Source organism: Crinia signifera, chromosome 1, assembly GCF_055691185.1.
Source record: "Crinia signifera chromosome 1, ASM5569118v1, whole genome shotgun sequence".
In the NCBI taxonomy this organism is placed as follows: domain Eukaryota; kingdom Metazoa; phylum Chordata; class Amphibia; order Anura; family Myobatrachidae; genus Crinia; species Crinia signifera.
Window position 1 is genome coordinate 32,595,730 of NC_139217.1, and position 21,692 is coordinate 32,617,421.

General features: G+C 42.3%; 1 protein-coding gene across 1 annotated transcript; it reads left to right on the forward strand.

The window, feature by feature from the left end:
- Window positions 1-1,321: 1,321 nt before the first annotated feature.
- Window positions 1,322-14,051, forward strand: LOC146069078 (vomeronasal type-2 receptor 26-like). The gene is made up of 5 exons (XM_083179282.1): window positions 1,322-1,390; window positions 2,201-2,266; window positions 3,958-4,170; window positions 12,063-12,183; window positions 12,419-14,051. The coding sequence occupies exons 1-5, from the start codon at window positions 1,322-1,324 to the stop codon at window positions 13,348-13,350; spliced, it is 1,401 nt and encodes a 466-aa protein (XP_083035408.1). The 3' UTR covers window positions 13,351-14,051.
- Window positions 14,052-21,692: the final 7,641 nt, after the last annotated feature.

A 21,692-nucleotide genomic window follows, 5' to 3' on the forward strand; every position in this document is an offset into this window, starting at 1 on the left:
TCCGCCCGGACTCGGACGTCACTTCCGGTCTTGTGACGTTTTAAAACCAGTTAGACTGTTCTTTAATTTAAAGATTATGATGGAGATAGATTTGGAGTATTTTATTAGAAGCTATATAGAGTTTGTACTGCGGTTAGTGTAACTTCCGGTCAAGGAAGTCCGGAACCGGAAGTTTACACCTAGGAGTGTATAAAAACCGCAGAAGGACATGTCACTACTAGTCAGGAGCCTGAGGAAGAGACAGATGTCTCGAAACATGTTGTTCTCCCAGAGAAGCAGGTAAGCGTGAAACTAGAAGTCCACACAGGCTCCAGGTCCAGACCCTTGGAAACCTGAGTGCTGACTCTAGAATTTGCACTTCCTGCACACTGGGTATTTTATTGTTTTATTTGTGAATAAAGAGTTTTTTACTTCAAAATTCGGGAAAAGATACCGTGATATGTTTTGAACCATCAATCTCACCGTGAGTACGGGTACGCTATTTACCCTAAAAAAAACCTTAATAGGCTTATTATATATTTTTTCGAGTGAGTTGGGGTACGCTAGTGGCACACCAATAGTATACCACCAAAAGTGAACATATTGGTATTGATTTACACATTGGTTTCCCTTGTATTCCTCTCTTTATATATACACCGGAGGATCAAAGGGAACCAACATTCGGAGGAGAGAGGAGCTGAAAGCCATACTAGAGGGGAGTATATTATTATTTTTTCCATATCCCCCATTATTGAAATTTCTAAACAGATATATGGAGTCCGTGAGGAGAGCGCCCAGTTCCTGATTAAAACCACCTATTTCTATCTATTCTCTCAGGGATAAGGGATATATCCCATTATTCAGGATAGGCGAACTCCTACCATATTAGCGCTAATAGATTCTCTAAAAACGTCCAGCTTTTGTCCAGGTTTTGTGGGGGGGGTCAGGGAGGTGAGGGGGACTATCATCGGCGGCGGGGATAATTTCGCCAGCCCCTGCCTAAATGAGCTTGGCTCCATTTGTACAGACTGTTTTTTTCCCATTAAAAATAAAAAATTTAATCTACGTAATTTTTAAGCATTGCCTACTTACTTGATCATTTTTTGTCAATATTTGACTTAGTTACATTCTTGGGCCTGATTCACACCTGATCACTGGGCGGATAATCTTAAGAGTGCAGAGCGGAATCTCACCTTGTGAATTAATGTACACACTTGGCGAATGTGTGTGTATGTATATGGCTGCGAATCTATTCACAGCCGAGTGAAAATGTCCAAAACCATTCGCTAGATGCTCACAATCAATTCAGTCTATTATGCGCACGTGCTGCCCTCCTTTGCGGATGGCTTCAGTGACTTGCATATTTGCCGAGCCATTTGCAAACATCGAGTACCCTTTCCATGGGTATTCGGTAAATGGGTTTGCCAAACGCCTGTCACATCCACCTGCCCCATCTTCGGCCAGGCGCATGCAAATAAAAGTCAGTTTTTACTGCGAAGGCAGGAGAAATCGTTCAATGGTCGGATTCCATCCAATGATTTCTGCTGCAGCAGAGACATGAAAGGGGATGTGTTTTCATTACACATCCCCTTGCATGTTACCAAGGGGAAATGGCAGGGGTCGGTCGTTCAGACAGGTGCCGTCTCAGGCATTCGGTAAGCTGCGATGTTCACAGCTTGCCGAGCCAACCTAAATCGGTTTCCTAGTTCTAAAAGGAAATCTCACTAATTCCAGTTATTTTAGATGAGATTTTTTTCTAATCTGAAGATAGATGAATTTACAATAATGTAAATATATTATACAAACTAATTTAATACTGCTTTCACATTGCCTAAATGTTTAAGACCCGGTATTTCGAAATGGTTTTTGAAACGGGTCTGATCCACTAAACCCCTTTCACATTGCAGGTGAAAACTGTTTTAAATAGCATTTAAGTACCATTCACATTCAACCCGTTTAACCCCCAAAGAACGCGTTTCAAGCCATAGAAAATAGAGCCATTCACACTGCTTAAAAAATGGCTCTGAACTGTGTAGGACTCTGCTTTTTAACCGTTTGCAAATACCGGTTATCTGTAACTGGTAAATCCAGACTGGGGTTTTCACACTGCAGCTCTATCCATTTTAAAAGGCTAAAGAAATCAGCAATATACCGTTTTAGAGCTGTAGTGTGAAAGGGGGTATAAAGTTACCTGACTTGTGATTCTGCTTTGTTTTTTCAGTCTCAGTCTGACTCATTCATGTTCCCAGTCAGTCTGTGCATTGCTGGTTCATTGATTGTGCACCTGGTGAGAATCCAGGCTGAAGCTAGATCATCTGTAACCCTTTGGTTGCCTCTTCTATGTTCTCACACCTGTTCGTTCAGACTGTAGCTCTCTGAGTCCATGATATGGATTGCAGTGTTCCTTTTGTACTCCCTTCCAATCAGTGCAAGGCAAAGGTGTTTAAAAGTTTAGCTGCAGGACCAGGAGGTTGCCTTCAGCAATGTTGTTATCAGATATCAGTTTCAGATGATACCTGGCCTTGCACATGGCTCCTGTTTGCTACAGCTGTACCAGTTTCTAGCCTTAGCAGCAGTGCGGTTTCTTGCCTTGATCCTGCTACCCAGTTATCGGCTGAATCCGGGATTCCCGCTGTTCATCCCTGAATTGCTAATCCAACTGCCAGTCTGTTATCTGCATAGAACCGGAATCGTGCAACTTCTCAGATATGTTCACATGGACTATCAGCTGGTAACTTGGACCAGGGTTTGCTACCAACTACCAAGTTTCTATCAAGTTGGTATTGCTTCCATGCCATTAATAGACTAACCGCACACTACTTCTACTAGTTCCTGCAGTCATTCTCCCGGAATGGTCTCTGCATCCAGGAAATCCTCCATGACCAGTGACAGCCTCTATTTTAGCATAGGCGATCTGTCAAGTTATTATTTAACCCTTAGTTTCTAGTGCTCTGGATTCCTTTTGCTGAGTAGGCATTATTTCAGTTTACAAGGACAGGCACCAGTAATAGCATAGCAGTCCCAACAAGTAGCAAGTCCAGGATGGAAGCTATATAATACATAAGTGCATCTGAGGGTTATGTGGTGGTACCTAAATATGATAGGCTTGCTTGAAGAGGTGAGTTTTCAGGGAACACTTGAAAGTTCGGAGGCTAGTGGAGAGTCTTAATGTGCGTAGAAGGGCATTCCATAGGATGGGAGCAGCCCAATGAAAGTTCTGTAATAGTGAATGGGAGCTGGTGATCCCTGCAGAAGAGAGACGCAGATCTTGTGTAGAGCGGAGTGGTCGAGATGGGAGATATTTTGAGATAAGTCAAGAGATCTATGATGGTGCAGTATGCTAATATGTGAGTAGAAGTATTTTATATTGAATAAGGTAGAATATGGTCAACCAATGGAGGGACTTGTAGAGCAGATTTAGCAGACGATGAACATCTGCCTAGGTAGATCAGCCTCGTAGTGGCTTTCAAAATAGATTGCAGTGGTGAGCATCTGTTTTTGGGAAGACCAACAAAGAGATTATTGCAGTAATCAATGCAAGATATAATGAGTGCATGGATTAGCGTTTTAACAGAGTCGTGTGTAAGATACTGTAGGGTCATATTTTGGATATGTTTTTTAGATGTTTGCAACATGATTTTGAGAGAGACTGAATGTGGGGAAAAAGGACAGTTTAGTGTCAATAGTGAACCCTAGGAAGCGAGCTTGAGGGGTAGGGTAGATTGGCGTGTTATCAAAAGTTTTGAAAATATCAGTTACCCGTGGGAACTTCCATCAGGAGGTCAGGTCCTGCTGTATGGACGCAGCTAAGCCCATACTCCCTTGTGGTGGACACCGACAGACAGTTAGATTACGCACCTCTGCTGAGAAGTCAAGTCTCCCATATTTACCAGTATATCCACCACATATATTTATTACATATCATTTATATAAATCTTATGTTTAATTAAAACTACAAATACATGTCCCTCCTTCCAGCACATCTTAAGAAAAGTTAGTTTCCAAGATCCCACCGGAGAAGATGTCTATTTTAATGAGAGAGGAGAAATGACAGCATTCTACTACATTAATAGTTACGCAGTTTTACCTGATAAAAGATATCGCTTCAGGAAAGTGGCGACCTTCAATGCTTCATCTACAGAAGAGCAGCTTGTTTTCATCCCATATCCCATATTTTGGAAGCACGGTCAGGTGAGTGTCCTGCTTGATGGGTACATAGATAATAACATGTCTTGAGCTTCTAAGCTGACAATTTATTAAAGAGAATATGTGACAACTTGACCAGTTGTATTGACATAAATATAAGATTCAGCCTTAATTTACAGAAGGGGAAACTCAGTGGAGTGAGACGGATTACATAACTGCTTCTGTCATTGGTTTTGGATCTGTATCGCCTTCTGGTTGTGGATCTGAAATTTGGTTTTCCAAAATCACAGAATTTTTTAAATAACGGCCCCCTAGAGTAAAAGAGAGTTTTTCGTTGCACCCCTAGACCAAAAGTTTTTTGAGTACTTTATTTTTTTTTTTAATTAAGTAAATTATGTTTATATGTTATCTTTAGGTTCCGGTATGTGGTTATGGAACATGATTCGCTTCTGTTTGTCAAAATATGTTATGACCGGAAGGCACAAGCACTGGTTTTGCCTACTACATTCACCACAAATAATTAAATTGTTCCTGGATCACAAACCCAGGGCATCCCTGCCAGTGCCCCGGGGCACCCCAGGGTGCCACGGCACTCGGTTTGAGATTCACCGATATGGGTCAAAGGCTGCAGTGAGTTGGTGACACTAAGGGCCTGGTTCAGACCTGTTTGCTAGGCTGAGTGTATTTACAGCCTAGCGAGCAGGTAAATGCCACCCGCGCATTCCTCATAAAACTCTGGGCGTTCCTCCTCCTTCCACCCCATGCCCGCCCCCATTCCTCCCACTATTGAGCTAATGCTCCCACTATTGAGCTAACTATTGAGCCCAGCGAGTGTGAAACTCATAGCATTAGCACATGCACATAATTACGCATGCACAAACCAAGCCATCATATAGGGGAGTGAACTCGTCCCGCCGCGAGCGGGGCTGAATCGCCGCCTTAGTGACAGAGCAGTGGCTCAATTACACAGCACAGCACATTGATAACCTTACACATGTTACACCACACTAGAGCCACTTATACACATTATTCCATGGTAGATCCACTCCTCATTCCCCATCATCATTCCTCCTTCCCTTCCCCACCATCACCTCACAGCAGGATTGTACCCCACTGTGACAGTACACACACAGGTTCACAGTGCGCCTCGGATACAGTGTGGGTTGCAGTGCAGGTCAGATACAGTGCAGGATATAGTGTTGGTTACAGTGCACATCAGATACAGTGCAGGATACAGTGTGGGTTGCAGTGCAGGTCAGATACAGTGCAGGATATAGTGTTGGTTACAGTGCACATCAGATACAGTGCAGTTTATAGTGTATGTCGGATACCATGTCCATGTGGGTTACATGGTCCATCAGATAAAATGCAGGATACAGGGCAGTTTGGATAAAGTGCGGGTTGGATACATAAAGTTCACGTTGGATACAGTGTGGGTTGAAAACATTGTGAGTTAGATACACTGTGGACTGCATACAGTGCAGAATGCAGTGAGGGTTGGATACAGTGGAGATTAGGTATAGTGCGGGTCGGATTCAGTGCGGGATATAGTGTGTGGTTGGATACAGTGCAGGATACAGTGTGGGTTGGATACAATTCAGGATATAGTACAGTCTGGATACAGTGAGGGTTGTATATACACAGGGCCGGTACAAGTCACCTGAGTGCCCAAGACAGGGGGGGTTCCCAGGGGTGTGGGGTGATGTGGAGAGTGTCGCTAAGTAACTCCAGGGGTGGGGAGGGGGAATTGGGTGATGCAGCGGTGGCCGCCTAGTCACTTGGGGGGGGGGGGGGTGTTGCGTCTGCCGCCAGTGCCACTCACCTCCATCCAGGGGGGGACCTGCTCCACACTGCCACCCTCCAGTAGCCGGCGCTCTAGGCAAATGCCTAGAGCTGTCTAGTGGTGGTGCCGGGCCCTGTGTATACAGTGTGGGTTGGATAAAGTATGGGTCAAATACAGTATGGGTCCAATACAGTGTGGTATATAGTATGTGTGCAGGTTACAGTGTGGGCTGGATCAGTGGCATAACTGCACTAAATTTTCTTCCCCCAGCAACAATTTTGGCAGCAAACCCCTCCCCCCCAACCCAGCCTTACCCCTACACATGCCACCACCACGTTCCTGGGACGCACAGATCTTGTCTGCATTCTGACCTTCCTTGAACTCCAAATAGAAGACCGTTTTTGAGGATGCTAGTGGAGGCCGTTGCCTCCTGAAAAACTGTCTGCTGTATGGGAGCGGACATTTTGTGACATAACAAATTCATAATGCAACCGAAGCAATGGACCCGGTTTTACATAGGGTACAATGTTAAATGGCCCAATGGACCAGATTTTTGATTGTATACCCACCCTGATGGGTAATTAGTATGTAAAATGCCCCCCCCCCCCATTGTTAACGGCACCCCACGATGAACGCCAAACCGAAGCATGGCGAGCGGCGGCGGTACGCATCCTCCAACCTTTTCATACCCCCACGGCGTGGAGTTGATTTTATATAGTGTTGGAGGATGCGTACCGCCGCCGCTCGCCACGCAGCGAGCCACCGAGCCCAAAGCGCGGCGAGCCCCGCGAGAGGACACGTAATACCTGTGAAGTAACAATGGGGGGCATTTGACCCATCAGGGTGGGGATACAATGAATATTGGGGTCTGGGGGGCATTTAACATTGGGGCCAATGTAAAATCGGGTCTCAGGGACCATTTTACATTGGTTCCAATGTAAAATTCGCGTTAATCGTGTCGATCACATCGCATGCGATTTGGTTGCATGCAATGCGATCTTCGCTATTTTTTAGGACCCGATGGATACAATTTTTATCGCTGGTGCCGTGCTAGGAAACAAGTAAATGTTCAATATGTAGGGCATACCCCAAACTGACAGGGGGTATGTCTGATGATGCCTATGATGGTATCTTTTCCCAACTTCAAATATTATATATATTCAGGGACTGATCTGCGTACCATAACTCATGTGGGTTGGAAGGTAGCAACTATTGTAATGGAGACAACACATACCATACTCACCCTAGTGAAAAAAGAAAAGTGCCGTAGCAGTATGCTTTCAGGGAGATTCTAAAATATCGACCTTGCCCACTATTCTCCCAGTGCTCGTCAATCAATAGTGGATATTCAAATGGACGTACCTCACTTATTATTGTGTATAGAGGTCCTCCACTTGTAAAGGTAACTTTTACTTCAAGTCCCACATAAAATCTCAAAAGGTTTATTGTAGATACATGGGGTAAAAGGATAGCAGCAGTAATCCAACAGTTCAAATTACAATATGGAGAACAGAGAAAAATCCCATTAGACCAAAGCAGGTTTTCCGTTCTTCATAAAAATCAAGTTTAAAAACAAAAACCAAAAAAACTAAAAAAGACAAAAATATAAAAATTATAAAAGCACATACACTCGGTTTTGGTAAGTAAGTGGCTGTTCACCCTCCTGAAGTAGTCATCAACACATTTCGGGCACTAGGACCTTTCTCAAGATGTACTTGATGAGAGTGAGGAGCCCATATTTATACAGAGAACAGTTTTTACATAATATCAGGAAGTGACATCATCACAGGAAGTGCTTTCCTGAGGAAAAATGTATACATCTTTTTACACATTAATATTTAAACGATTTTATACAGATGGGTGTTTTTTAAAATTATCCCATAAATCCTTGTGGGTTAATTCATAAAATTACAAGTTTTATCCTATATTGAAGTCTCTGTTGCCATGGAACCGGTAGTTGATACAGTACTTCCGGTCCCGGGGTGATAGAGTGGCTCGGGATGTTAATTGAAAAACTTGTCGGCGTGTAGTAAACGATAGTCCCTTCTTAGTGATAGTCAAAAAAAGGGGAAAGGGGAGTTGGAAAGTCTGCACTGGTTGGTGCTGTAGCACCCAATGGGGCCCCAAACGAGACAATATCCTTCAATTTATGTGTGATCTCTGTGGGGGTGCAGCCAAAGACAATGGGTTATAAGCAAAAAAGAGAAAAGATTGTCTTCTTTTTTTGGCGCACAGAAGAAAAGATAGAATATTTTAATTGTTTGTATAGTTCAATCCATACACACTGATGGATAACGGGTAGCCGTTATCCATCAGTGTGTATGGATTGAACTATACAAACACTATTATTAATTGTGAGAAATCATATTTACTTGAACCTGCTGTCAGCTCACTGTGAATTAATAACATAACTGCTACCAGTGGCGTGTATAAATTAAACTGTACACTGCCAACATTAACTGAAGGAAACTGTATTCACTTTAATCTGCTACCGGCATATGATAAATGAACAGCGCAGCTGTTACTAAGCAGCGTGTGTAAATTAAACTACACAACGCTGTTACCAACTGTGCAAATATTGCATCCAATTAAATTTATTGCCAGCACACTATAAACCCAACAGCGCAGCCATTACTCAGCGGCGTGGACAAATTAAATCACACAACGTTGTCCTCTAATTGAAGCAAAAACGCATTCAAGTGAATTTGTTACTTGTATGCTACAAACCAATAAGCGCAGTTATTAGCCAGCGGCTTGTGTAAATTAAACTACACAACGCTGCCATTTTACTAAAGGAAAACTGCATCCATCTGAATTGGCTGTGGACATACTATAAAACACAGCCTCTTATCCAGCGATGTGTAGAAATCAATTGATAAAATTGTACTCATATAAATATTGAATAACACCGCAATCCCAAAATCTAACTAATAAAGGTATACAGTACATTAAGGGATTAGCAGAAAATTATTTAACCAATAATTGGTGGTGCAATATAGATGCTGAAAAAGGTCATAAATCCCAACCTAATAACCAACAATCAAACAAAAATCGGAGTTATATGTGTTGATTAAAGAAAATTAAAGAAAATTAACTTTACACATCATCACAGGTGAAAAATAAGACAAGACAGCTAAAATATATAAAAACCTGTCTATCTATGCCTTCCTATCCCTCCATCCCTCTGAGATTAATATAAAAATTTACAAATATACTCATAGAGGAAGAATAAATGAGAGGAACCCTGATACAACTATAACCCATTAAAGAAACATTGTATCATACACATGATGTAATAAAGTATCTGAATAAAAATAAAGGTAATCTCAACACACGTCTCCGAATAAGAATTAAATTAAAAGATCAAAAAAGACACACTGATACCGATTTTAATTAATTTTTGTTTACTGCACTAATATTTCACAGAAAAAGCAGTTTTAAAACAGACCAATTAAAAGCTAAATTTTCAATAACACTACAATAAACAATTAAAATATTCTATCTTTTCTTCTGTGCGCCAAAAAAAGAAGACAATCTTTTCTCTTTTTTCCCTTCTTAGTGATCCTTTTAACTAGGTTGGTTGGTAAGTTGGAAGCCCTACGATATATATATTTGGGTTGGGTTGGTATCAATTTCTTTAACACTGGGTCTTTTAGGATGATGTTCCAGTGTTTTTTAAACACTTGCTCGATTTTTTTATGTTCATCAGTAAAGGTGGTTATAAAAGCAGATGCGTAATCATTTGGTCTATTCCCCATTTCTCTTATATTTGTTGTTCTGGAGTTGTTTTCTGGTTCAGTATATACAGATTGTAGATCTTTTTGTATTGACTCTTCTTTGTATCCGCATGCTAAGAATTAATTTTTCATATCATTCGCCTGAACTGAGAACATGTTGTTATCTGAGCAGTTTCGGCGAAGTCTTTTGAATTGCCCCTTTGGTATGGAGTTCAACCAGTGATCGTGGTGACAACTCTGGTATGGGATATATGCCCCTGAGTTGGGGGTTTAGTGAATTTTTTATATTTGAGAACCCCTTCCTCTATATATATATATATATATATATATATATATATATATATATATATATTGTGATATCTAGGAAATTGATACTAGATTCCTGTATTTCTACTGATAATTTAATATTATTGTTGTTATTATTTAGAAATCCACAGAACTCTTCCAGGGATTCTTTGTTTCCACTCCAAATAAAGAAGATGTCGTCTATATAGCGTGCGTAGGACACCAGACTTGCTCCGAAGGGATTATTTGCCCAGATGTTTTCGAGATCCCACTCCCCCATAAAAAGGTTGGCGTAACTCAGAGCAAATCTGGTGCCCATCGCATTTCTTTTATTATGCTGTATGTGTGTATGTTAATGTCATTTTAAATTGCATCGGTTTCATATAAAGAATAACTTTTTTTACCTATATTGTTTTGGATATTCATTGTAATTCCAGCGCTGCTTCTTTTTTTTTTCATTTGTTCCTTGAGAATACCAACAGGGACTGACTACCCCTGTACCCCAGCAGCAGCTTTGGGGAGACACCTCATACATTAGGCACCCATTTCTTGTTCTCTAGCAGAACAGTCTTTTTTCTTCAAACGTAGTGTAAGCTGCCGCCGTGAAACTACACAAGTACCCAAAAATCTCTAGATTTAGTGGCTAAATTCTGGTGCAAAGATACGAGTTGTTGTGGGAGCAGAGTTGTACGTAGAGAGGCATTGTTGGGTCCACAGTTGGTGGACATCCAAGCAGATTTAGGGTTGGCTGGGTGAAAGGGTGGCCAGTTGAGTGTATTTGTATGTGGGCTAGGCCTGTCTGCACGTTCTTTCATACTGTTGCTAAACCCCGCATTTCCCCCTAACTCGTCATTTCCCACTCTGTCCCACAATTCACTACATGCATTATCTGTCCTTTGTGGCTAAGGTCTGTCCTGTCTCCCTCACAATTGGAGCTATTATAGGAGTGGCTCAAGCACAAGCTTCTCTGTGCATGCTACAGTATGAGGAGATTGGACAGACCATCTGAAATGATATTGTCGATTCCAATAATGGGGATATACTGTAGCACAATGAACTGCAACATTTGGGAAATGCAAACAAAACAAATGCATTTAATCTTCAAAATGTCAGTATGCTAATGTGTACAACGCAGTGCTGGCAATGCTGGAACATTTCATATTGGCCATACAAGGACATTATAGAGAATGCTACGATAATTAAAAAATCCTTAAAAATCAGTATTAGTGGTTTTCTTCTTCTTCACTGTTGTTTCCTAAGTAAGCTGACACTGGCTATGACAAAGCATAGGTGGGCAGGAGTTGCTACATAAAGCGGCATATTTTGCAGGATTGTTGACAGATGATGTTTAACTAGTTACAGATGGAGCCCCTGTCAGCCAGAATAAAGTATTGCAAGATCTCCTTAGCTGGTGGTGACTGGCAGACCTCCACTTGACGGGGAAGCACGAGCATGGATTCCCTGCCCATCTCCGCTTCAAGGAGATGGGCAGGGTGAGTGAGGGCTTCGGGGGAACCGCAGCAAGCTGGAAAAAATCAGCAGCAGGCTCCGACATAACTAGGTGTGTGAGCGTCTTATGTGCGTGTCCTCTTCTGTCAGATGGTGCACAGTGGTGATTGGCAATTCTATCACCAGGAGCAGCTCCAATGAGAGCCTGCTCCATCTCTGTCATACCAATATAAGTTGAATGATTCAAAAATATCTCTGTGTGGATCCCTGGGTCCCAAAAAGGGTTCTGACCACCACACAAGTGGGTCAGGGAAGCTAGATATACCAAAGTTGCATAAAATAGAGGGAATAGAGGACATAGGATTTAAGAAATAAAATGTGTTGAGATCCTGGATCCGACCACAGAGTGGCTTATGCCTGGCACACTGTGGGCATGGGGAGCATGTTCAGGGCCTTCTGTTGGATGGATGTGGATGCGAACTTCTGATGACACTAGGCAGCCACCTCCCGGGTCTGATTGAAGAGCTGTCAAGCTTAAAACAAAAGGATAAAGTTCAAGTAATGCTAATTTAACAATCAAACCCAAGCAACAACGGGTACCTCAGCGGGTTAATAATAAAGCTCAGCTCTCTTCAGTCTTCCTGTATAATTTGTTTAATACCCATTTTCATCATGTTTTCTAGGTTCCTGTGTCTATTTGTTCTGCAGATTGTCCTTCAGGATACAGAAGAGTGTTGAGAGGGAATCATCAGTGCTGCTTTGATTGTGTGCAATGCCCAGATGGAGAAATATCTAATGACACCGGTGAGAATGTTTCCTATGTTTCGTTGTAGATTTCTTAAAGCCAATTTCTGTAGCCACCAAAATGTCATTACACAAATGTACCTAATCATCTCACTATCTGCTAATTTCTAAGAACTTTGCCTACTATTTGATTTGGTCATTTATATGATACAAATCTGCATTCCTTTCTTTACTTTCATTTTATATTCACAGCATCTTAATAATTGACTTAATGATTCTTTTAATATTTTTCTAGACAAAATGTTATGCCAAAAGTGCCCAGAAGACCACTGGCCAAATGACAAGTACCAGTGTGTGCCAAAACCAGTTGAATTCCTGTCCTACAGAGATGACCCCATAGCTCTTGTTGTTTGCTTTATTTCTATGTTATGTTTTCTTATAACTTCGACTACCTTGGTCATCTTCATTGTGTTCCGGGACACTCCAATTGTCAGAGCTAATAATAAACACTTGAGTTTTCTTCTTCTGGTCTCCATCATGCTGAGCTTCCTGTGTGTCCTGCTGTTTCTAGGACGTCCCGTACATATAACATGCATGCTCCGGCAGACCTCCTTCGGGATCATCTTCTCAGTAGCCATCTCTTGCATCCTGGCCAAGACTATAATGGTCTACTTGGCTTTCAAAGCCACCAAACCTGGAAGTTCCTGGAGGAAATTTATTGGAGTCAAAATTACCAACTGTGTGGTCCTCATTTGTTCTTGTATCCAAGTAGTAATTAGTATCATTTGGCTATGTATAGCACCTCCATTTCCAGAAAGTAACAGTTACACGTATCTTGAAAAGATTATTATACAGTGTAATGAAGGCTCAATATTGGCATTTTCCATGATGCTGGGTTACATGGGGCTTCTCGCAGCTGTGAGTTTCATTGCAGCTTTCCTGGCCAGGAACTTGCCAGATAGTTTCAATGAGGCCAAATACATCACTTTCAGCATGCTGGTGTTCTGCAGTGTCTGGGTGTCTTTTATCCCGGCACATATGAGTGTCACTGGGAAAGGCACAGTGCTGGTAGAGATATTTGCTATAATTTCTTCCAGTATTGGAATATTGGGCTGTATATTTTATCCCAAATGTTACATCATATTGATGAGGCCAGGCTTAAATTCAAAAAGTATTTTACTAGGAAAAATAAATCATACAGATTCTGTAAAATTCAATAGTAATTAGCTATAATCATTATGCCTAATAGCTTCTAGACACATAACATCATATTACTGGAACAGGAGGATGCAGTCTGAATGTCTATAGTTACAGTGTCAACAATGGCTCTGTCCACAAAGAAAAACAGCACTGGAATATGGACATTGTTATCATGTTATTTATCTATTGCTGTTATAATGTTCTAGTTTAGTGGCTTAAAGTTAAAAAGTCCATGTGGTTACAATGCTGTATGTAGCAATTAACCATATCACAATCCCCGTTGTGGCTTTCCACTGTCAAGTGTGATGATAGAGATTGTAGAGAGGATGATGATGATGATGATGATGATAAATATAGAAATGATAGAGATGTAGATGGCAGAAATGATGATATTGATGATGATAATATCTAATTGTTTGTAAACCCAGTACTAGTTTTCTGAATTAAGTATTGTAGGAAAGTTGGATTGAATCAGCCTATTAATTTATCCCCCCATCCCCCGATCAACTGAACCAGAATCTTGTGGTTCTGATCAAATTATAGCACAGATTGTAATAATAAATATGATCCAGGAAGTGAAGAAATAAGTGATTCAACATAAATAAAGTATAATCTTTGCAATGTTTGGTGTATTTTATCAACAATCATCATGTTATAATCCATACTGTCGCCATAGTCATAATGTTGACATGGACCTTATTGACATTCCTTGGGGTGAATTTGCTACAGTAAAAAGAGGTGATGTTGCCCACCATGGCAACCGATCAGATTCTGATTAATTTCTCTATTGCATTCTAGAAAATGATAGTCAGGCTCTGATTGGTTGCTATGGGCAACATTACCTCTTTTAATTTTTAGAAGCTTTAGTCAATTTGCTTCATCATCATGTGGACACTTATGAAGAGTCATGTCAGGGAACTCCTGCACTATATTAAGTGAGCCCTTATAGCCAATCTAATGGAGGGCCTTCACCAATAACAACCGCCCTTGTTCCCTTGGTCAGATGGCACACCGGTACTTGAGATGCCGCCTGGACTTAGCCACCAGACAGTAAGGGCTCACAGGATAGGCAGGAGACTGCTTGATAACTCTGGAGTAGTAATGCACTGGACTGGGTCAGATAATGGAATTAGACCAGACAGGAGAATCGGCATACAGTACCTATAAATGACCCAATTTTTTCGGTACAGTACTGTTTTTTGAGACTGTCCCATCTGGGACTGGGAGTGTCCTGCGGTGGCAGAGGTGAGGGGGCTGAGTTGGAAGTCCCCCTGCCTGTCGCTGCTCTACTGAGAAGAGTAGTGGTGAATAGATTCTGTGTGCATGCACACAGCATCTTTTCAGTGAAATGAGGGGCTGGGGCATGTCCAGCAGTTTTACAGTGCTGGCCATTCCCCCATAGTGGCAAAAATGGGGGTGTGGCTTGCTGTTGCAACATCCCTACTAAGCCACACTCCTTTTGTAGATGCTGATCCCACTTTTTGTGCACATGCAGATTAGCCAATCTTTCAGTATTTAATGTTCAGAGATATGGATCAGTAATATGCAAGTAGTAGTACTAACTGATGCGTCACCTTCCAGTCATTATAATATAAGCTCTCAGGGAAAACAGTAGTAGGTCTACCAGTATAACAATACCGACAGAACATGAACTTGCAGCTCAAAGACACCAATACCATACAGATAAAATCAGAAACAAATAGTACATGCAACAATGAAAAACATATTGTGGGAGAGACAGCATCCCCCCACATCAAAGTAATGTAGAGGTCCCAGACCAGGTTTTGGAAGCAGTAGCAGAATCTCAGGTGTGTAATCAGCAGCACCTGGGATTTTCTGACATAAGAGTTTCCAGGGAAGAGTCACCTTGCTCTTGATGGTTATATAGGTTCCTAAGTGATAGGCCAGGGGTGTTCTATGGTAGGGACCCGTGAAACCTTGGCTAAAAGTATGTTATGCTGAGATTGCCTTTATGTTACTGCATGTACTTAACCTGTTTTGCTGTGACTTGCTGTTCAAAATAAACAACAAAATCTTCATTTTAGTCTCCGTGTTTGTGATCCTTGTCACAATTGGTGGGGAATGTAAGCAAAGACACTGTGTACAGCAGAAACGGTTGATAAGCTAGTGATGGGTACTTGTTTCATAGCACGGTGCCACCGATTTGAGTCGTATGACATCGGGTCAGAAAAATCGGTCACATTGCATGCGTCCAAATCGCATGCGATGCGACCGATTCGAGACGATTTTTACATTGGACCCAATGTTAAATGGTCCCTGAGACCATTACTTCACAAGTATTACGCGGCCGCTCGCCATGCTTCGGGCTCAGTGGCTCGCTGTGCTCGCCACACTATATAAGTCAACTCCATGCTGACATGGATAGTGGGGGTATGAGCGTACTAACTATAGTGGGCACCCAACTAACATATAATTACCATAATTTCATATCAAAGTGGAGTCCCTGGTGCTTCCTAGTCACATCATAAATGTGCAAATATAAAGATAAAAGACTGATAATATAGAGATGTACAGTTTAATCAATAAAATAATTCATAACATCATACAAATAACATAATGAAAATCATCCACACAGCTGTGGTAATTCAGAGCAGTCGAGCAGCAATCACCGGATAAAGTCGAAGTGAGAAATGACAGTTGAAATTGAGCGAGTTACAGTAATGTAACCTGGCTATAGAAACTGATCCAGGTTCTGGTGTAATTCTTCTCCAGGTATGCGGCTAGTGTGCTGATATGTACCAAGGTACTCTGACTGCCCTTGAATACAGCACTAGTTAAACATTGGATCCAATTTAAAATCGGGTCTGAGGTACAATTTAACATTGGGTCCAATGGCAAAATCGGGTTGGTCGTGTCGCATCGCATGCCATTATAAGCAGGAAAGGCTACTGAAGCTCATCCCAGCTGATGCTATGGAGGCCTTCCTTTGCATGTTTGAGCGCACGGCCAAGTGGTTGGGATGGCCTGTTAAGGAATGGTCTGACAGCTGGCTCCCTGGTTTTCACGGGAGGCACAGTTAGCATATGTGGATATGACTATGGCTGGGGCACGCTCCTATCCTAGCCTGAAAAAGGTTATACTTGACAGGATTGGAGTGAAGGGGCCCAGCAAAGACCAAGAGTTCCATGACTAGCAGCTGGAGGGCTCTGAGCCAACTGGAACTAGCCCGGCTGGCAAAGGCCTGGTTGCAGCCAGATAAAAACTCTGCAGTGAGGATTGTTGAAATAGTCACACTGGATCAGGCAATGCGGGTGTTAGGCCGCTCAGTGCAGCAGTGGGCTCATCAGGCTGTCCCCCAGACATTTAAGGAGTTGGCAGTGGTGGTTGAGTGGCACCACACTGGGAAAACTGAATAAAGCCAGGTCAGGATACCTTCCAATGACTAAGCCCAGAACTCAGGTCCCAGTGGTTAAACCAAAGACTCTGCCTCCCTTAATGTGCTTTGAGTGTGGCGAGCCTGGTCATGTGTGGCAGGACTGCCCGAAACAGGGAGAGCCGATGGATTGCAGTGTGGGAAAAAATGGCTCGGCCATTGGTCAGCATGGCGGCTGTGGGGGTATCCCAAGCAGTAATGTCGGTACAGTTGGAAGGCTGGGTGATCTGGGCAATAGTGGATACCAGCAGTGAGCTCACCATTGTCGCTGCCAATGTGGTTCCTCCAGGAGCTGACAAGGTCCTGCCTCCTTTCAGGTTGTTGTTCATCTATGGCAATGTTGAGGATTGCCTATGTGTCTACTTACCTTTAACTGTTCAAGGTCACTCATTAAAGGTGGTAATAGTGGTGACCTCCAAACCACCTTACCCACTGATCCTAAGCCATGACTTTCCATTGCTGCAGGAGCTGGTTACCTGGCATGACACCAAAAAACTGTCAGCCACTGAAGCAACTCAGGAGCCAGTGACCTGAGACTACTAAAGCTTGGCATCCGGGAGAGCTGCTGCTGGTCTGGAACCACCCCCAAGAAACTGAGTCTGAGGCCCAATGGAACCCACTTGGTGAAAGATATCACTGCAGGACTTTGGGAGAGATCAACACGATGACAGTAATTTAGTACTGTACATGCCTTTGAGACTGTGAAAGTGGTTAATGGCAGGATGCTTTACCATCAGAGGGTGTACCCTACTTTATTTTGGAAAATGATTTGCTATATTGTGTTGCTACTGTACAAGGGAAAAGGGTAGATCACCTCTTAGTTCGCCGAAAACTGTTCAAGGAATTTCCAGTGGTCTCCAGATGCCTATGGGACGGTAGCAAGTGCTCCCAGCTCTGTTACCCAAGGTGCCCATTCTCAGCCTCACCCGGCCCTGTGCCTCCACACATCCTGACCACAGTAGCTTCTTATTTCCTCCAGTCCCCGGCTGCATGGATCGCTATTACAGTGCCATGCTGAGTCACTCCTGCCGCCACAAGAAGGACAAGGAGCGCAGGGCTTCCACACCCAGCATGGCACCGGATGCTGCCTCCCGCGCCTCTGCACCTGTCACGCCAGAGAGACAGTGTTGCAGCTCACCCTTTCCGCTCAGCCTGTCAAAATTAACTGCTGCTTCTGACCTCCCTGACTCTCAACCCCCCAGCTACAGGCTCTGCCCCCTCTGGAGACCCCTGTAACATATGGAGATATAGAAGCTGCCACCAGTCCTCTTCTCAATGAGCAAACAGCTGACATTAATAATCAGATGGCTCACCTACAAAACATGTTTTGGTTTCTAAACTGAATAATGGCAGGGAGACTGATGCTTTACCATCAGAGGGTGTACCATATTTTGTTTGGAAAATTATTTGCTACAGTATTATCATGTCGCTACTTTACAAGGGAATGGGCTCGATCAGCTCTTAGTACCCAGAAAACTGGAGCGGTTGGTATTAGAAGCGGGTTGTGATCGTTTGCTCTACAGCAAGTTGGTTGACAAGCATTAGGTCGACACTGGGTCACCGGGAAAGGCACAGTGCTGGTAGAGATATTTGCTATAATGTCTTCCAGTATTGGAATATTGGGCTGTATATTTTATCCCAAATGTTACATCATATTGATGAGGCCAGACTTGAATTCAAAGAGTATTTTCCTAGGAAAAATAAATCATACAGATTCAGTTCAATAGTAATTAGCTGTAATTGTTAAGCTTAATTGCTTCTAGTCTCATATCATCAAATTACTGCATTGTTAGAAGAGGATGCAGTCTGTCTATAGCTACAGTGTCAACGGTGGCTCTGTCCACAAAAACAAGCAGCACTGGGATACGGACATGGTCAACATGCTATTTACTGTATCTATTGCTGTTATAATGTTAAACATTCTCATTTAGTGGCTTAAAGTTATAAAGTCCATGTGGTTATAATGCTGTATAACTTTAACAATATCAGTGGGGGCTTTCTGCTGTCTACAGTGTAATTTCCGACCCTGTGATGATAGAGATGATAGAGAGGATGATGATAATAGAAATGATAGAGACAGAAACTATAGAGATGAAGATGACAAAAATTATAGAAATGATGATGATGATGATGATGATGATGATGATGATGATGATAATGACATCTAATTGTTTGTAAACCCAGTACTAGTTTCCTGAATTAAGTATTGTAGGAAATTTGGTCTTTATTTTACATCAGCCTGTTAATGTATCCTCCCCCCTCCCTCCAATAAACTGAACCAGAATCTCCCTCCATATAGTCCTGGTCAAATTAAAGCACAAATCATAAATAAAGTATATTACTTGTGATGGGTGTGGTGTATTTTATCAACAATCATAATGTTAACATCCATGCTGTCGACATAGTCATAATGTTGACATTGACCCCATTGACATTCCTTTGAGTAAATTTACTAAAGCTTCTAAAAATGAAAAGAGGTTATGTTGCCTATAGCAACCAATCAGATTCTGATTCATTTCTCTATTGTATCCTAGAAAAGGATTGATAGAAAATGATTGGTTGCTATGGGCACAAATCAACTCTTTCCATTTTTAGAAGCTTTAGTAAATTACCTTGTCATGTGGACACTGATAAAATGTGCTCTAAGGGAACTCCTGCACTCTATCAAGTGAGCCCTTAGAGCCAATCTAATAGAGGGCCTTCACCAATAACAACCGCCCTTGTTCCCTTGGTCAGATGGCACACCGGTACTTGAGATGCCGCCTGGACTTAGCCTCCAGACAGTAAGGGCTCACAGAATAGGCAGGAGAATGCTTGATAACTCTGGAGTAGTAAGGCCCTAGAATGGGTCAGAGAATGGAATTAGACCAGACTGGAGAATCAGCATACCTCCAAAGTGTCAAGATTTCCGTGGGACAGTGTTATTTTTCGGGACTGTTCCGCTCGGGACTGGGAGTGTTCCATGATGGGGGGTGGGTCCCCAGGCATCCCCACAAAGCCACACCCCTTTGTAGAGTAAACGCTTCCCTTTGGACACATAAGCATTCAGATTATTCAGCATTCAGTGTTTGGAGGTATGGATCAATAATATACTATGCAAGCGTAACACTGCAAGGAATATACTAACTGATGCGTCACCTTCCAGCCACTATAAGCTCCAACGGTAAACAGTAGTGAGGATACCAGTGTACTACCAACAGAACATGAAATAGCAGCTCAGAGACACCAATACCATACATATAAATCTAAAAACTAATAGTACATGCAAAAATGAAAAACTTACAGTATGTAATCAGCAACTTGTAACAAATGCAACAATGCAATACAGGTGTAATCAGCAACTTCTAGTTCATACAACAATGCAATACAGGTGTAATCAGCAACCTCTAGTTCATGCAGCAATACAATACAGGTGTAATCAGCAACTTCTTGTCCATGTAACAATACAGAGCAGATATAATCAGCAAATTCTAGTACATGCAACAAAGCAATTCAAATGTAGTCAGCAACTTATAGTACATGCAACAATGCAATAAAGATCTAATCAGCAACTTGTAGCAAATGCAACAATTCAATAAAGGTGTAATCAGCAACTTCTAGTACATGCAACAATACAATACAGATGTAATCAGCAACATCTAGTACATGCAGCAATGCAATACAGATGTAAACAGCAACAATAGAAGACAGATGCAAATTGCAACTTGTAGCAAATACAACAATGCAATAAAGGGGTTATCAGCAACTTTAGCAAATGCAACAATGGAATACAGGTCTAATCAGCAACTTACATTTGCCAATGCAATACAGGTGCATTTATCAACTTATATTACATGTAATACAGGTGAAAAACAGTATATGCAAAAATGCAAAACATATGTACTTTAAATAGCAATGGTACTTGTTTCCTAGCACGGCGCCCGCGATTTTGATTGTATTGATCGCGGCAGCAAAAATAGCGGCCATCGCATGCCAACCAAATCGCATGCGATGCGATCGACGCGATTGCCGTGATTTTTGCATTTGGAATCAATGTAAAATTGGGTCTCAGGGACCATTTTACATTGCCCACGAGGGGCGGCGGTACGCGTCCTCGGTCCTCTTCATTCCCCCACTATCCAAGTCGGTGTGGAGTTGATTTTATAAAGTGTGGTGAGCGCAGTGAACCACCGAGCCCGAAGCGTGGCGAGCGCAGCGAGCCCTGCGAGGGTACGCGCATAACTTCACAGGTATACGCGTCCGCTCGCCACGCTTCGGGCTCGGTGGTTCGCTGCGCTCGCCACATTTTATAAAGTCAACTCCACGCCGACATGGATAGTGGGGGTATGAAAAGGTCGGAGGACGCGTACCGCCGCCCCGCACGGGCTCGCTGCGCTTGCCATGCTTCGGATTGGCGTCAATAGTGGGGTGGCGTTAACAATGGGGGGGCATTAACCATACTTAATACCCATGAGGGGGCATATACAATGAGAAATTGGCCATATTGGCCCATTTCCCATTGTTTCTTATGTAAAATCACGTTGACACAATTTTAACTTTTAAACTAATTTAACATTGGGAACATTGTCAAAACATTGGGAAAATCGCGTTGATCGCGTCGGTCGCATTATAATGGCACGCGATGGACGTGATCAACGCGATTTTCTCTTTACCGGCAATTAAAGCTGGTAATTGACAGAAAATCGCGTCCATCGCGTCAATCTCATGCCTTAAGTACCTTAACTTAAGGCACAGGATCAACCCCGATGGGCGTCGTGCTAGGAAACAAGTACCATAGCAATTTATAGGACATGTAACAATGCACTACAGGTGTAATTAGCAACTTCTAGTACATGCATCAATACAATACAGATGTAATAAGCAACTTATAGTACATGCAACAATGCAATATAGATGTAACCAGCAGCTTGTAGTATCTCCAACAATACAATACAGATGTAACCAGCAACTTCTAGTACATTGCAACAATGCAATG

Bases quoted from the DNA above. Each gene is read 5' to 3' on its own strand.
- LOC146069078 (XM_083179282.1), top strand. From the start codon at position 1,322: ATGGCTTCAGTGACTTGCATATTTGCCGAGCCATTTGCAAACATCGAG. The intron at 1,391-2,200 runs GTAAATGGGTTT...TTGTTTTTTCAG, and splicing joins ACCCTTTCCATGGGTATTCG to TCTCAGTCTGACTCATTCAT. The intron at 12,184-12,418 runs GTGAGAATGTTT...ATATTTTTCTAG, and splicing joins AGAAATATCTAATGACACCG to ACAAAATGTTATGCCAAAAG.